Source organism: Ceratocystis lukuohia, assembly GCF_044167205.1.
Source record: "Ceratocystis lukuohia strain C4212 chromosome Unknown Supercontig6_pilon, whole genome shotgun sequence".
In the NCBI taxonomy this organism is placed as follows: Eukaryota; Fungi; Ascomycota; class Sordariomycetes; order Microascales; family Ceratocystidaceae; genus Ceratocystis; species Ceratocystis lukuohia.
In genome coordinates, this window is record NW_027263525.1 from 1,343,491 (window position 1) to 1,359,654 (window position 16,164).

General features: G+C 45.1%; 5 protein-coding genes across 5 annotated transcripts; 1 reads left to right on the forward strand and 4 right to left on the reverse strand.

The window, feature by feature from the left end:
- Positions 1-1,143: 1,143 nt before the first annotated feature.
- HOO65_060315 (putative GPI-anchored cupredoxin) lies at positions 1,144-1,635 on the forward strand (the record flags this gene model as incomplete). Its single annotated transcript, XM_071001104.1, has 1 exon — positions 1,144-1,635. One exon carries the CDS (start codon positions 1,144-1,146, stop codon positions 1,633-1,635), a length of 492 nt encoding a protein of 163 aa, XP_070857665.1.
- A 2,868-nt stretch (positions 1,636-4,503) lies between these two features.
- Positions 4,504-5,234, reverse strand: HOO65_060316 (uncharacterized protein; the record flags this gene model as incomplete). Its single annotated transcript, XM_071004054.1, has 3 exons — positions 4,504-4,704; positions 4,765-4,911; positions 4,968-5,234. The coding sequence occupies 3 exons, from the start codon at positions 5,232-5,234 to the stop codon at positions 4,504-4,506; spliced, it is 615 nt and encodes a 204-aa protein (XP_070857666.1).
- Positions 5,235-6,373: 1,139 nt separating this feature from the next.
- HOO65_060317 (uncharacterized protein) lies at positions 6,374-7,096 on the reverse strand (the record flags this gene model as incomplete). The annotated part of the gene is made up of 3 exons (XM_071004055.1): positions 6,374-6,433; positions 6,481-6,506; positions 6,553-7,096. 3 exons carry the CDS (start codon positions 7,094-7,096, stop codon positions 6,374-6,376), a joined length of 630 nt encoding a protein of 209 aa, XP_070857667.1.
- A 3,783-nt stretch (positions 7,097-10,879) lies between these two features.
- Positions 10,880-11,506, reverse strand: HOO65_060318 (uncharacterized protein; the record flags this gene model as incomplete). The annotated part of the gene is made up of 1 exon (XM_071001105.1): positions 10,880-11,506. One exon carries the CDS (start codon positions 11,504-11,506, stop codon positions 10,880-10,882), a length of 627 nt encoding a protein of 208 aa, XP_070857668.1.
- Positions 11,507-14,869: 3,363 nt separating this feature from the next.
- Positions 14,870-15,376, reverse strand: HOO65_060319 (serine/threonine-protein kinase Sgk2; the record flags this gene model as incomplete). The annotated part of the gene is made up of 1 exon (XM_071001106.1): positions 14,870-15,376. One exon carries the CDS (start codon positions 15,374-15,376, stop codon positions 14,870-14,872), a length of 507 nt encoding a protein of 168 aa, XP_070857669.1.
- Positions 15,377-16,164: the final 788 nt, after the last annotated feature.

Genomic DNA, 16,164 nt, shown 5'->3' on the forward strand with positions numbered 1-16,164 from the left:
CATCCAAGTCTAGTTTTGAGTAAGTGTGCACAAATCCTAGTCCCATGGACATGGCCAGAGCTCTTGGCACGAGTGGTGGGTTCTATAATGTAGACTCGGCTCACTCTTGGCCATAGCTGAGGTTGCTCGCAGACTGTGCGTTGAGATTGAACTCGGATTTAGCCAACGTCTAAGGGAAACTACAAAGACTGGACAACGACTGCTGTATTTGCCTTTGCCTTGCTCTTCGCTACCCTAATTATCTAGCTATTAGGCTGTTTTATCTGGCCAAAGGTTAACTTGAAACTAGGTCAATTGTGAGCAACCAGGTAAGGCCTCGGCGGTGATTATCTAGCTGCATGTCTATCATCCACTATCACTCGGCTCTTTCAGGCTTTCGGATGGCCAGTATCTCCGGCAGGAATAAAGGTAGAGTGTTGCTAGGACTATGGAGAACCGACCATGGCTTGCCCAAAGCCTTCTAAATATGTGAGTGGCATGGTGTTAGGCTACTTTGTCAGAGTTTCAAGCTGGTATGCATGATAGCCGATTCTGTCATAGCGCCACGTGAGGCACCGGTAGTTAGATGCACTCATTGTCCTCATGCCTGTCTGTTGCTGGCCGTGGAATCCACCGTGAACCATGTATATGGCCTAAATTCTAAACGAAGAAAGAGAATATCGAGTCTAGAGCAGACCGTTGATTGGCTAGTCCTACAACACCGGCGCACGTTTTCTTACCAACAATTCTTCCATGCTAAGAGCGTTGAGTTAACTCAAGCCACTATATGGCTTGCAATCCTTAACCTGGTATGCAACGATGGATATTGCCACCATCTAGCTTCACTCTAGGAGTTGCCATCATACGGCCCTCCAGGCAAACCATGTATTCAGAAAGCAATGGCCAAGGCCGTCTTTGAGGCCAGCGAAAGAAAAAATAACCTAGGGACTGAGTAGTCTGGAGATCTGGAGCTTGTTCAGGTATAAATCTGAAGCTGGCCGCCACCTCAAGACTTCATTCTCTTCTTCTTTCATTACACTCACCACTTCCATCTCTACACTCTTCCTTCTCTCTCAGCTTGCCTCTTTGAACCCCCCCCCCAAGTCTACTCTACATCTTTGCTTTTTTTCTTTCTTTCCATTTCTCTTCTTCCAAGCCTTCAATATGCGTTTCGCTGTAACCGCCCTTTTTGCTGCCACTGTCGTCATGGCATCCAGTGACTCTGATGACGATGACTATTATCCCCAGACTCGAACTGTCTGGATTGGTGGCACAAATAAGGTTAGCCCCCAGGAGCTGTGGGCCAATGTTGGTGACAAGATTGAATTCCACTTCTTGTCAGGCCTACACTCTGTTGTTGAAGCTGACTTTGATGACCCTTGCGAGCATAATGGTGGTTTTGCTTCTGGCTACTTTGCTACTAGTGAAAGCGCTCATCAGAACGTGGAAGTCTTTGTCATTACAATTCAGGATAAGAGTCCTCTTTGGTACTACGATGGTGCCTACGACGAATGTATGAATGGCGCTGTTGGTGTCATTAACCCTCCTGATGATGATGAAGATATAACAATTGAGGGTTTCGAGCTAGCCGCCGGCGTTAAAGAAAGCTCCTCCAACCCGACCGAGTCCAAAGGTGGTTATGTTAAAACGTACTAGGTGATTCGTCACTAAAAGTCTCCGGACTACTTCAAAAAGTGTATGGCAACTCCAATAGCACGGTTGCTGGACCCGAGCCCATAGGATATGTGTTTCTTCGTTTGTGTTTAGAAGACAAATACTATTGGTTTATATAATAAAATTTCGGCTTATTTTTCAAGTGTACTGCTCCATGAGTTGTGACTGCGAAACTAATGTGAAATCCTTGGCTACCACCGAGCCTATCCCTATCTATAGCCAGCCCGTGACATCCTAACTTCCTGTGCTTGGATATTCCGTCTTTGGTGACATGGCTTGAGGCCTAAGCTTAGCACCCAGATGGTACTGGACCGGATGCCTTGTGATGCCTGTAACACATGGATAAACCCTTACATGCGAGTTTGGGTGTGCTATTTCTCCGCAGCTAACTCCGTACGATGTCGCTGAATCCTTAACTCCTGTTACCCACCAGCACGTTGCGCGGACTAATAAAACGACATATAGTCTCCGGTGGCCACATAAAATGACAATTGGAACAGTGAAACGACATGTAAGGGCGGCGGCTTAGTACAAGCTTTCTGTGTGCTAGTCTCCAAGGTCTCTAAGGTGCAGGGCTCTGTTGTGAAATTGCTTGTATTGATTCACTTGCTCCTCTCCTTTGTCCCCCCCCCCCCCCGAGTACTTCGGCTACGGGATAACGTAAGTGATGAGCATGGACAGCAGGCGAGGATGCGTCGCACTTTCCCCTCCTCAATTCAACCTTTCATTTGATTAATCACTATACTATTCTCTGTTGACCTCGATTGCCTCTTGACAGGCCCTTGCATTATATCTGGTCTTTCTGCAAATACCACACTGCCGAACCTTTGCTCCTTGTGACCTTCCACGGCCACCTGTCGAGGATTCAACTGTTACCTGTACGTCAATATCTATTTGATCAATTTGTTGTGATCCTTTCCCTATAGTTCAAGTCCCTTCTTTGTATATCTTGGTCCTTTTCCCCCTTTCGCGCTGCGCTACTGTGTTGTTAGCTTGTTCAAGTTGTCAAACCCTTTCCCATAGTAAGACCATCTCGTGTATAATAACAGTTGTTGCCTTCTAAAAATGCTTCATGACTTCAATTATCGACTCAGGGGAGCTGTTCCTATGATTTTAATCCTTCCTTGCAGATAAATAAAATACGATTGGGTCTCTAGCACTGTCTTTGGGGTCCTTGAAGTCCAAGGTGTCGATGGTATCATGACCTCTACAGGAGGCGTCGGAGTCTATTGCTGCACATCAAGCTTCGAGATGACAGAAGGATGAGAAATCATAAGAGCAGCTCCCTGAAGACAATAAGTGAAGCTGTGAAGCGTTATGAGCACGCAAAGCCCGTCATTATACATGAGATGGTCCTACTACAGGAAAGTGTTCGACAGCTTGAACAAGAGAATAAGGCAGTAGGGCAGCATGAGAGGTGGGAAAGGACTAGGACATTGAAAGAAAGAAGGGCCTTGAACAATAGGGGAAGCATCACAATCAATTGATCAGATAGATATTGACGTGTAGGTAACAGTTGAATCCTCGACAGGTGGCCGTGGAAGGTCACAAGGAGCAAAGGTTCGGCAGTATTTGCAGAAAGACAAGATACAATGCAAGGGCCTGTCAAGAGGCAATCGAGGTCAACAGAGACTGGTATAGTGTGTCTATTGCGAGTTTAATTCGCAGGGTTGATAAAAGTGCGTCGCTCGCTTATCACGCACATTATTTAAATACTGAGAATTGATTGATCAAATGGAAGAAAGTAAAGTTGTGTGACCATTGCTTTATGTCCGATACTAACCCTAGCGTGTGGGCAAACTGGATTAGGGTTCAGTCCTGGTAACCCTGACTTGGGTTACTGACACTATTTGATTAGCCAGGTTGTAGTTAAATTGGTTAATGTACATGTAGCTCGAGCACCGCACTCAGCCGAGCGTCGCACTTTTCTTAACTCTCTTATACAAATAGCGATAAAAACACCACAACCTATTTGATCAATTAAAGGTACTCACTATACTCTTCCCCAGATGTTTCAATCACTACCTGACAAGTCCTTGCATTATGGCCAGGCTGGCCGTGGACACCACAACGCCGAGTACCCGATCGCGCTGACCTGCTTTGACCACCACTCCGCGATGATTCGGCCACTACCTGCTCATCAATATCCATCTAGTCAATTGCTTCCCTTTCTTCCTCTACTTTCATGACCCCTCTATTCTGTAGCTTAGTTCTTATTGCCCTCCAGCGCCGGCTAAGTATCGAATTTGCCTCCCGAAGGTTTTTGTTTTCAGCAGCTAATAGGGCAACCCAATGCATAACTGCCTTTGTGACCTTCTCAAGAGACTTTAGCGCTTCAAGAATTGACTCTGGAGAGCTACTTTTGTGCCTTCTGATGCGTCTCTCAAGGTATTCAGACTGAGATTGGGCCTCAAGCACAGTCCTTGGGGTCCTTGAAGCCCAAGAGGCCAATTGATCAGATGCCTCCTCAACCGGCGCTGGCATTTGTAGCTGCACACCAAGCTTTGAGACCACACGTTTTGGCTCAAGAGGAACAAGCCTGGCCCCTTTGAATGATGCCTTGATATTCCTTTCTGTCATGGTGGCCTGGAATGCGGCGTAAAAGGCTGGAAAGAATTCGGTCTTCGAAATGTGTGTAATAGAGCATCTGATCAAATGCTCTATTCTTTCCCATAGGCCCTCTTTAGCACGCTAAAGCACACAACTTCGAGGGACTGGAGTAGATGAGACGAATGAGGTGGCATACAAATCTGGATGATCTTATTGTCGTCGCAATATCTCTCGAATTCGATGGAGTGGTGACTTTCGTGGCCATCGAGAATCAAGAGACGATATGAACCAATTGATCGATTAGTCGTTGTGCCGGTCAAAGTGCTTGAGCCACTCAAGACCGGTCTCGTTATCGGTACAGCCATTTTGGGTCGTTGCGATAGCCCAATCGCCCGGGGGGTTGCTTTCTCGGTACCAGTTGGCGAGCTGATATTGGCCCGCACCGATGATAAACGGCGAGATTGACCAGCCTTCCAAATTAATCGCTTGGATAACTGTAATCTATTCCCGGTTTCCAGGCTGCACTGATTTTGTCTTTGAACGCCTTCCTGAGCTTGTGACGACTATTGCGCTTGCCATCATGCCCATAAGGAACCCAGTCTCGTCAAAGTTATAGATATCATCTGATCGGATACCATACTTGACGATTGTGTTCACCACAAGCCGAAACAAATCGTGGATAGTGGTTGGATCTTCGCATTTAGCTCTCTGGAAGTCGTTTTTCGGAAAATAAAACGTGTCTTGAGGTCTGGGTGCCGCTTGACGAAGTTTGAAGCCCAACGCGGGCCGACGGGTGGCGCGTCGTGGTCGGCAAGCAATTGATTAGCCATTTCTTTAGCACCACGAAGCTGGGGGGGGGGGGGGGATTCTCGCAAATCTAGATCGAGAATAAAGTGCTCAAGGATCCGTTCCTCTAGATCAGAGAGTCGACGCTCATCAATTGTGTAGGTCCTTGCGGCGCGTCGGATACTTAGATTTGGGTTGTTTTGAAGGGCTTGAAGGGTTCTAGCTTCAATAGTAGTAGCTGGCATTTTAGGTTGTTGAGAATCAATTGATCAACTGAAAATTGAAGTGTAGGAGGGAAGAGTACGGCGCTCGGTTGACTGTCGCACTCGGGGTACTTGTACGTTAAATAGAGTGTCTTTTCCACATTTACACATTCCACCCAGTCTATTTTATAAAGCCAGCATCAACAGCTGCATGCATCAGCTAGGGTAGTTCTTTATTTCACGGCCGCACCGTCCAGAATACAAACCTGAACCGGCTGACCATTATGGTAGGGTCTTCAGACTTCGCTAACGTAGTCCATAAGCAAGCGGACCACTTCCACCACACCTGCAACCGGAAAGGCCCCATTACACCAGGACAATGAAAGGGATAAACTCAAACTATTCGGGGCTAAATCCTGTCACCATCATCGAATCATTTTCACAAGTCCATGCATTGTGTGCGGTCTTGCCACAAATACTACAGACCTAGGAAGATGTATATCTTTTTGCGAGTCCGAATGGCAAATGCTTTATTGTATAGTGGCTGGGTGACGGGCTAGAGCCCTCGTCACTAGTCCTGAGTCAGCCAGAGTGTCAGGGAACAAGCCGCTGTGATCTGCTCAGTCGTCGAATGCACAGGAGGTCAACCCCTTTCACCATATCCCGGAGTATAATACGTCAGAATGCTGAGCTGCATTAGGACAACGCAAAATCTGTAGTTTGAAAGAGCCCCTGTGAGCGTTCCCGACGAGCTTCGGGTGAACTGGTAAGAACCTAGCTTATCAGAGAAAATGGGGAGCTAGTATAGCAGAAAGAAGAAAGGGAGAGTGATAATCTGAAGGCTGAGTAAAGAAGAATTAAGGATCAATTTCAACAACACTGGAGATAGGCATAGCCCTAAAATCCCCGAGTCTATTTATTATGAATAGCTTTCCTTCCCTGTATTGTCATCCTTCCTGGTACCATAGATTAGTCGCAGGGGTTGTATCTACGATATGATGCCCAAGATCGGGTAACTAGCTAGGGAATCATTATTGAGAAGTATTCTTAACAGTAGATATTAGAAGGACGTGTTGAATGTCCTGTGAAGAAGAGCAAGAAGGAATACGTGATTATTGAAGTCGTTCTATGTCTATCTAAGTCTAGTCCGAGGGGCGGATCTCAGCCGGTTTATATATCCATCACTTGGGCCTTGGAAGAAGACCCTTGATGTCTGCTGCTAACCCTAACGTTTGGGCGAACTGGATCAGGGTCAGCAATCTTGGTAACCCTGACTCAGGTTACTCACAATGCTCAGTGTCTTAATCACTTTTTCTACCAAAATTAATGGTAACCCATCTTTCCTTGTCAGAGTTTATACCAATCTCAAATGACTCAATATACCGGGCTTTCATCTTTTTATACTCGGCGCAAATTTCCTCGGCATCCTTTGCAAATGAAGCTGCAATTAAATGATTCCAGGCTTCAGTGTCAGTTGGAGAATCTCTTGAGACAGTAAGGCCATAAATCGAACGTTCGCCATTAGGGTCACGGCCAAATAATTTAATGGCTTCGTCAATCTTCTTGGAATCGGCGTCATCGACTTGGTAGTAGACGATATAGTCAAGGCTTTTTAGAGTGAGCTTGCTTTGGTCTTCCCAAACACTTAGCACAGCTTCATAGGACTTGAAAATGTGTTCTGGATTGTCTAATTCCATGACTTGAATGGATTTTGAGCCAATGGTAACATAGAATTGGGCATGAAAACCTCCGTCACCTGAAGCATATATCTTGCCAGGGTATCGTCCTTGTGAGATTGTGATGCCAAGGTCACTAGGAAGAGGAACTCTCTTATCGCCTGCGATGGCTTGGGTGGAAAATATAGCAGCCATGAGGGCTAGCTGGGAGAAATTCGGAAGCCACATCGTGATATAGCGAGTGCAGAATGAGAGAAATGACGAAACAGAAGATGACCAACGTCTAGGAAATAGGTAGTTGTTTATATGAAAGAGGTAATGAGGAGTAGTGTGATTTTCAGGTAATGGCCTGCTACTGGGACTTAATCAGCTTTATAGATACGTTAAGCTACACTTATATACACAGCTGGATTTTGTTTTCTCTACTTCCCAATTAGACCTGCGATTAATCGATAAAATGTCCAAGCTAGTGGTCGATTAAGATTGATAGAATTAGTAGGCTGGGCTATACAGAGAATGGGCCATTTATGCAGCAAATAACATGATAGACATGGTAAGCTCAGATCAAGAAGACTGCAGTCTAATCAGCTTATTAGTAATAATGTACGAGTCTCATATCTAAGCATTGCTCCATGATTACTTACAGTGAGTGAGCCACCTACATACCAAGCCCTATAGCCTGTGAATACTCCAGCCAGTGTAAGCTGGGCCTATAAATTAAAGGATTCAGCTACTAAGATGCATCCAACGTTCATTTTATACAGAACTGACCCAGAATAGCAGTTAGCCCTAAGCACAGATATGTTTCCTCCTTCGACATTGTGATATTCCTTCTGCCTTCTTGGCCTAACCTGAGCTATTCTTCATAAGATTCGGCGAAATTAAAGGTCCTCAAAACCTAGTGCTTATTCTTATTTTTGCATTTGATGGGTAAATTGCCAAATGTTAACTAAGACGCACAAAATAACGTAGCCAACAATTGGATTGAGCTCTTGCTGATCCTTGCTCGTTTCAACCACCCAAGGTCTCCTAAGCACCTGAAATATATTCATGCTATTTGGAACCACTTGACATGTCCCTTTCTTTAGCTTCTAGACATGTTCTTGCATTGTGGCAAATACCATACAGCTTTGGGCTGGCCCGACTAGCTGCTTCTTCCTCATCACCTCGAAATAGGGCCCGTCCTTGATCCTTGCGCAAAGAAAAAAACCCCATGAGTTCGGTAGCTAGTGCGAGATTTCGATCACTCGTAAACTCAACCCCGATTTACATGGTATGGAAAACCCGAAGAAGCCCTGAACTTTGATGGTGACGCTGAGAAGAAGATGGGTTCTCCACTCGATAATAGTACTATGTCTGTCTGATATTAAGCTACATTACAATATAAATAATAGCATAGCACGATATCCAATCAACTTGGGCTAATTAGCCTGATCCCTGGATCTTGAACTTTCGAATGACCTTCTTTGCATCATACCGGATATTGCTACAAGCTCCATGGATCCTCCCTCAGCCATGTCGATCCTGCTTGACGGCTACCCTTTGACATTCAGGCCATTGCATGCACATCTATGGTTCTCTGCCAGCTGGTGTAGAGTCGTTTTTCTCATTATTAGTGTAGCTGTGGTTTTTTTACAGCGCACTAACTATAGTACCAGTGGCCCTGGGATATGCTTGCTGTTTAGGGCCAAGGAACAAAACTCGGAGCAGGCGTACTGTCAAAAAAGGGAGGCAGGCAGTGAAGACTCATCCTGTCAAGGATGCCAGATTTAGGCAATCCTAAGACCCTCACATCATGTTATCAGTGCTTGTTGAGAAATTCTGTGGACTGATTGACCTAGCCTTATATTATGGAGCATCTGGCTCGTGTAAACCCGAGTACGAGATACTTTGACATGGCTGTCTAATAATAGAACTCGGTTACACAACAAATCAATAGAAAATTAATACTGCACAACACTGTATATATGGGCTTCTAGGCAAGCAACCCCATGTGGTGAATTTGCACAGGGAATTTCAACTTTAGTCTCCTAGGTTTGAGACACGAGCCAAAAGACTCAAGGCTCAATAACTATATCAACGGACAACTCAAATGAGGTTATGATTTACAAACAACTTTTGTTTTGCCCGGATTCTGTGTAAATGAAATAGCTGGGTTTTGGTGGTGGTGCATGGTATTTGATTAGCCGCGTTGTTATTAAATTGGTTGTATAATTAGTTCAACTTTTTGGTGTGTGAGGCAAAAGGATTTAGTTGCGAATAGAAAACCTCTATGATGTGAATGTGAATTCTCTATTTAAAACCCGCTGGTATGTGGGTGTTACGCCTGCGTCTATGATACGGCAGTTATAGCCCTGCAGCTGTTGACCACAGTAAACAGAACGCTATAATCACTCACGTTGATGCATATGTATACGGTAGACTCGTATGTATAGCAATCCTAAAACGTATGTCGATTCTTCTGATTCTTAATGCTTGATGAAGAAGGAAGCAAACTCTGTGAGAGACTTCCAAGGCTGACCCTTTTAATCCCTTGCACGTTAAATATTCAAGTTCAAGTTCGAGGCTGACCCTTGGTAAGTCTATGTCAGAGTGGGGTCAGGGTCACGCTGAACCAACAACCCACAGGTGTTAGGGCTTAGACTTTGAGTGAAGGTTACACGAGCCCTACAGAGTATACACTCTGTTGGATAATGTTGTAACATAAGTTTATTATTCGAGTTGATTAAGGACTAAGTTCTAAATCCCTTCACAACATCGTGTGCCACGTATCTACATAACATGTTTACCCGACGTTATTCCGAGTGGAGCTGGAATCTCCACAACAGATAAACTAAATGGAAGATAAGTATTGTGGGGAATCTGCCTTCAGACGGATCAACCCTGGGTAAACTCGAGCGTGAATACTCCAGCTTTGTTGTGCATGGTAGAAGAACTTGACATTTTAGAAAAAGAATAACGAGACAAGCTTCACCAATTCGATCAATCTGTATACCGGCAAGGTTCCACATGCAGTTGTACAGGATCACGAGTGACTTCGCAAGTAAAAAATCCGAATTCAGGAGATTATTCCGACACGCTCAGAATATGAGCATAATACATGCCTCTATAACAGCCCCACAGTGCCATGATAGACACTTCGTCCTCATTTGGGAAATGTACATAGTTTCCTCCCTTCCCTCTTTAATGTTGCATGTCTGATCATCTCCAACCCTGCTTGTATGACTGCTCTACAATCGAGCCTGTCACAACTAGAAAAGAACTATAATCCCAACCTTAATGTGAAACTTTTGTCTCCTAGGGAACCCTGCTGGCAACTAAGACGTAACTCTCAGGCCAGGCACAAACGTTCGCAAGTGCTAACAGGCAGGCCTTCTCTAGCTTGGAAATGACTCTGGGCTGGGTCTGAAACTCAGCATCAGTGTTGCTCTAGTCGGAACAAGCAGTGAACCCAGGCCAGATGCACTTGCAGCACCAATCGATATGCTGGGGTGCGCATAGTAATCCGGATATCTTGTCCATCCCCACAGGAACTTTAACAATCACTACTCCACACACCAACCATGCATCAACAAACATGGACGTAAGTCAATGCTCGGATTACAAGATTCAGCAGCATCATGGTTTTAAGAAACTAATTTTCAGGAACTTCAAAACAGTAGGTGGGATGTTAAGAGTGCCGCCGTGAACGTTCCAGATGATCTTCAGGCGAACTGACAAGAACCTAGCCCATCAGAGAAATGGGATGTTCGTATGAAAGCAAGAAGTAAGGAAGGAGATATCAAATAGGATATGACCAACTGTGTAAGAAATTCATGGTGGAGATCTGTAGAGCGCAGAATGTCTTGAATTAGCTGTGCCCAGCTCCCTCAGAAACGCATAGCCCTAAAGTCCCTGTGTCTATCTATTCTGAATAGTTTTGCTTCCCTGTACTGTCATCCTTCCGTGTACACTATAAACTAGCTACAGGCTGTGTTTCTACGATGCCCTGTGGGTATGGCTAGGGCATCATTATTGAGAAGCCCACCAAGCGTCTTCATCACGTTTTCTACCAAAATCAATGCTAACCCATCTTTCCTTGTCAGAGTTTATACCAATCTTAAATGACTCGATATACCGGTCGCTCATCTCTTCATACTCCGCGCAAATCTCTTCAGCATCCTTTGCAAATGAAGCTGTCATTAAATGATACCAGGCTTCAGTGCCAGCTGGAGAGTCTCTTGGAACGGTAATGCTATAAATCGGACGTTCGGCAGAGGGGTCACGGCCATAAAATCTAAGGGCGTCGTCAATCTTGCCAGAATCGCAGGCACTGACTTGGTAGTGCACGATATATTTAAGACTTTTTAGAGGGAGCTTGCTTTGGTCTCTCCAAACACTCAGCACAGCTTCATGCGACTTGAAAGTGTTCCTCAGATTGTCTAATTGATTGATTTGAATAGATTCTAGTCCTTCCGTAACATAGAATCGAGCGTAAAATTCCTCGTTACTTGTGGCAGATATCTGGCCAGGGTATCGTCCTGGTGAGATTCTAATGCCAAGGTCACTAGGAAGAGAAACTCTCTTATCGCCTGCGATGGCTTGGGTGGAGAATATAGCAGCCATAAAGGCTAGCTGGAAGACATTCGAAAGCCACATGGTGATACAGCGAGTATAAAATGAGGAAAATGGAGAAACAGAAGATAACGAAAGTTCAAGAGATAGACAGTTGTAATGGGCAAAGAGTCAGTGAGAAGTAGTGTGCTTTCGAGGTGGCGGCTTGCTACTGGGACTGAATCAGCTTTATAGATAGGCCAGGCTCTATATATATATACAGCTGGATTTTGTTTTGTCTGCTTCCCAATTACACCTGCGGTTAATCGATAACATGCCCAAGCCAGTGGTCTACCAAGATTGATATAACTAGTAGGCTCGGCTATGCACAGGATAGACCATTTAATGCAGTAAATAACATTATGGCCAGAGTAAGCTCAGACCAAGAGGATTACAGCGTATCAGTGATAATACACGAGTCTCACATCTAAACTTTGCTCCATATTTACGTACAGTAAGTACATCACCTACATATTAAGCCCTGTAGCCTGCGAATACTCCAGCCAGCGTAAGGTAGGCCTATAAATTACAGTGTTCGGCCACTACGATGCATCCAACGTTCATTTTATAGAGCTGACTCACAATAGTAGCCAGCCTCAAGTGCAGATATATTTCCTCCTTCACCAAAATTATGACATTCCTAATGCCTTCCTGGCCTAACCTGAGCTATTCTTCATATGATTCGGCCAGATTAAAGGTCCTCAAAACCTAGTGCTCATTCTTATTTTTTCATTAGATGGGTAAATTGCCAAATGTTAACTAAGACGCACAAAATAATGTAGCCAACAATTGGATAGAGCTCCTACTGATCCTTGCTCGTTTCTACCACCCAACGTCTACTAAGCACCTGAAATATATTCATGCTATTTGGAACTACTTGACATGTCCCTTTCTTTAGCTTCTAGACATGTTCTTGCATTGTGGCAAATACCATACAGCTTTGGGCTGGCCCGACTAGCTGCTTCTTCCTCATCACCTCGAAATAGGACCCGTCCTTGATCCTTGCGCAAAGAACAAAACCCCATGAGTTCGGTAGCTAGTGCGAGATTTCGATCACTCGTAAACTCAAACCCGAATTACATGGTATGGAAAACCCGAAGAAGCCCTGGACTCTGATGGTGACGCTGAGAAGAAAGCCCTTTCTCCACTCGATAATTGTGCTACGTCTGATGTTAAGCTGCATTCTTGTCGGAATAATCTACTGAATTCAGATATTATCACTTTAGAAGTCACTCGTGATCCTGTACAACCGCACGTGGAACCGTGCTGGTATACAGATTGATCGTTATGGTGAAGCTTGTTTTCTATTCATTCTCCAAAGTGTTAAGTTCCTCCGTCATGGACAACTAAGCTGAAGTATTCGGGCTCGGGTTTACCCAGGGTTAACCCGACCGAAGGCAAATTCCCCACAATACCCATCCTCCATGCAGTTCATCCAACATTTCATCCAACAATTCTAATATAAATCATAGCATAGCACAATATCCAGTCAACTTGGCTAATTAGCATGATCCTTGGATCTTGAACCTTCTAATGACCTTTTTTGTATCATGCCCGATATTGCTACAAGCTTCATGGATCCCCCCCTCAGCCATGTCGATCCTCCTTGACGACTACCCTTTGACATTCAGGCCATTCCATGCACATCTATGGTTCTCTGCCAGCTGGTATAGAATCACTTTTCTCATTATTAGTGTAGCTGTGGTTTTTTTACAGCGCACTAACTATAGTACTAGTGGCCCTGGAATATGCTTGCTGTCTAGGGCCAAGCAACGAAACTCGGAGCAGGCGTACTGTCAAAAAAGGGACTTGGTGAAGGTAGGCAGGCAGTGAAGACTCATCACACCAAGGATGCCAGGTTTAGGCCATTCTAAGACCCTCACATCATTTGTCAGCGCTTTGTTGCGAAATTCTGGGGACTTGTATTGTGGAGGTTCTGCCTCGGGTACACCCGAGTACGAGATACTATGACATAGCTGTCTAATAATAGAACTTGATTACTCAGCAAATCAATAGAAAATCAAGACTGCACAATACTGTATATCTGGGCTTCCAGTCAAGCGAACCCTCGTGGTGATTTCCCAAAGAGAATTTCAATTTTTCTCTCCTAGGACTGAATATAACCTGTAAGATGTGGTTCAGCCATATGGAAGTGCTGACGTACATGTAACCCGAGCGCCGCAGTCAACCGAGCGCTGCGCTTTTCTTAGCCTCTCTTATAGAAATGGCCATAAAAACAACACAACCCATTTAATCAATTAAAATTACTCACTATACTCTTCCTCAGATGTCTCAATCTCTACTTGGCAAGTCCTCGCATTATGGCCAGGCTGGCTGCAGACACCACAACTCTGAATACCCGGTAGTGCTGCCTTTGTGCCCTTCCCAAAAGACTTTAGGGCTTCAAGAATTGACTCTGGAGCTTTGAACGCCTTTCTGAGCCCGTGACGACTATTCCGTTTGCAATCATGCCCATAAGAAAACCAGTCTTGTCAAAGTTATAGATATCATCTGATCAGATGCCATACTTTGCGATCGTATACCACAAGCTGAAACCAATCGTGGATAATGGTTGGATCTTCGCACTTAGCTCTCTAGTAGTCGTATTTCCGACAAACACGTCTTGAGGTCTGGGTGTCGCTTGACGAACGTTCCTCTAGATCAGATAGTGGACGCGATTTATTGAAGTATCGCTTTGAGATTGGATGCCTTGCTGGCGGCGACGTAGTTGACGTTCATTAATTTTATAGGTCCTTGCGGCGCGTCGGATACTTAGATTTGGGTTATTTGAAGGGCCTGAAGGACAAGACGGGTTCTAGCTTCAATAGTAGTAGCTGACATCTTAGACTGTTGAGAATCAATTGATCAAATGAAAAGTTAGGTGTGGGATGGAAAAGTGCGGCGCCCGGTTGACTGCCAGCAGCCGCTTTGAGGAGAAGTCCTTTCCGCAACGCGCCTACTTTTCAAGCGATCACACCTCTCGGTAGAACATATGCGTAGCCTTTTGCCTTTGCTTCCAAAAGTAGTAGGTTGTGGTGAGACCTATTGGCTCAAGCAGTCGTTTCCAACTCAGATATATGCAAGGATGACCTTCCACACCACTTAACCTTACACCCTTGTTCTGCCTCGGTACTTCTTCTGTAGTATCGACATCTTATGATATTGTGTGAAGGGCAAGATAGGTGCTGAAAAGCAGTGATGGGGTCTGTGTAAATGCCAGCAAGGAAGGATTCGATTCGGACATGTGGTATAGGAATGCACTGGACAAGTATGGCGATGGAGGCTTTACACCTTCAACTGTCAGATGACATTGACATATTCAATTACCAAGCTGTTTACCATCACGATTTCCTTCCAAGAAGGCCACACATCCCTGCATGTGGTAGTGGCATAACTCTTTGACATTAGCTAGACTTCATTGATAGCCTCGTTCAAGGCAGCTATTATAGGGTTGTAAAGTTGGCCTAGGTCTCCAATAGGCGTTCCAAGGCTCATCCTCCAGTTCTTGTCAAAAGGAAAAAGGATATTCCTGATCTTCAGGTAGAGCGGCTTCACGACATCCAGCGTCTCTGGAAATTCCCCCATAATCCATCCAAGACCATCCACAGTCATATGGCCTCGCTTAGCATCTGCCATGTATTTGAAAATCCCAAACTCCCATGTCCGAAGGAGGCTATCCTTGGGCGGGTTCTGTTTACCAGCGAATTCATTACTCCATGCTTGGCGTGCGCACATCCAAAGCAAGACATAGAAGAACAACCTGAGGTCGTGGCGATAGGTGTGATCCAGATCCATCGTATCACCAGCCATTGTAGCATAGCTAACAAGGGCACGCGCAAGTTTGTCCAGCTCATTGTGGATGTCAAACGTACCCGAGCTGTACGCCCGTGGCCGATCAAAGATCCAAAGGTCCATTTTGAAAGCACAAAGAGAAAAGGGGTAGACCAATTAGCAGGTCAGCTAGTCAGTGAAGACACCCTGAACATGGCATGTGAGCTGCAGGAAATCGGTCTTGAACCTGCTTGTGTTGTAAGACTTCTTCTGCTCCCTCACAACAAGGACGTGCTTGTGAAAGATGTATCGCTCCTTTTGGTAGCTGGCCTCTGCAGGAAAAGGTCCATCTGTCCTTTTTGTTCTTAGCACTGGTTGGCGGTCTTAGTAGTGTGGAACCTGTATAGTGGGTGGTCCAAGAAGCGCTCTTCCAGAGAGCGAAGCCAGTCCCAGAGCAGCTTTTCGTTAGGCACCTTCGGGGAGGCAGTCCATTTCTTTGCATCGCGTGCGACCAACACCCTCTCGAGCATTGCCTTCTGCTCTCTGCGCCAGCTCTTAGGGTCAAAGAAATTCTCCCAGAAACCCCCTACATTGCGCAAGGTGCAATTCTTTATCTCTTCGAAATGCTCTCCTTCAGCAATGTTGCGCGTTTCACCGTCAGCAAGCAAACTCGAGCTAGTCTTGATGGGCGTCACATAGTTTATAATCAGTCCTAGAAAAATCTGTAGACAGACTAAATAGAATATTCTTCATGCAAAATCACCACAACAGGCGTCTATATGTAAAGAGAATTCCTATTTGCACCTAAAAGGCTTCCTATTCGCACCTAAAAGTCTAATTCCCCACGCACCAAGTAATTGAGCCAATCACATAGCCAATTCAAGAACAATCCAGCCAATAAAATGGTCGTACTAGCCCCACTTCACAACATT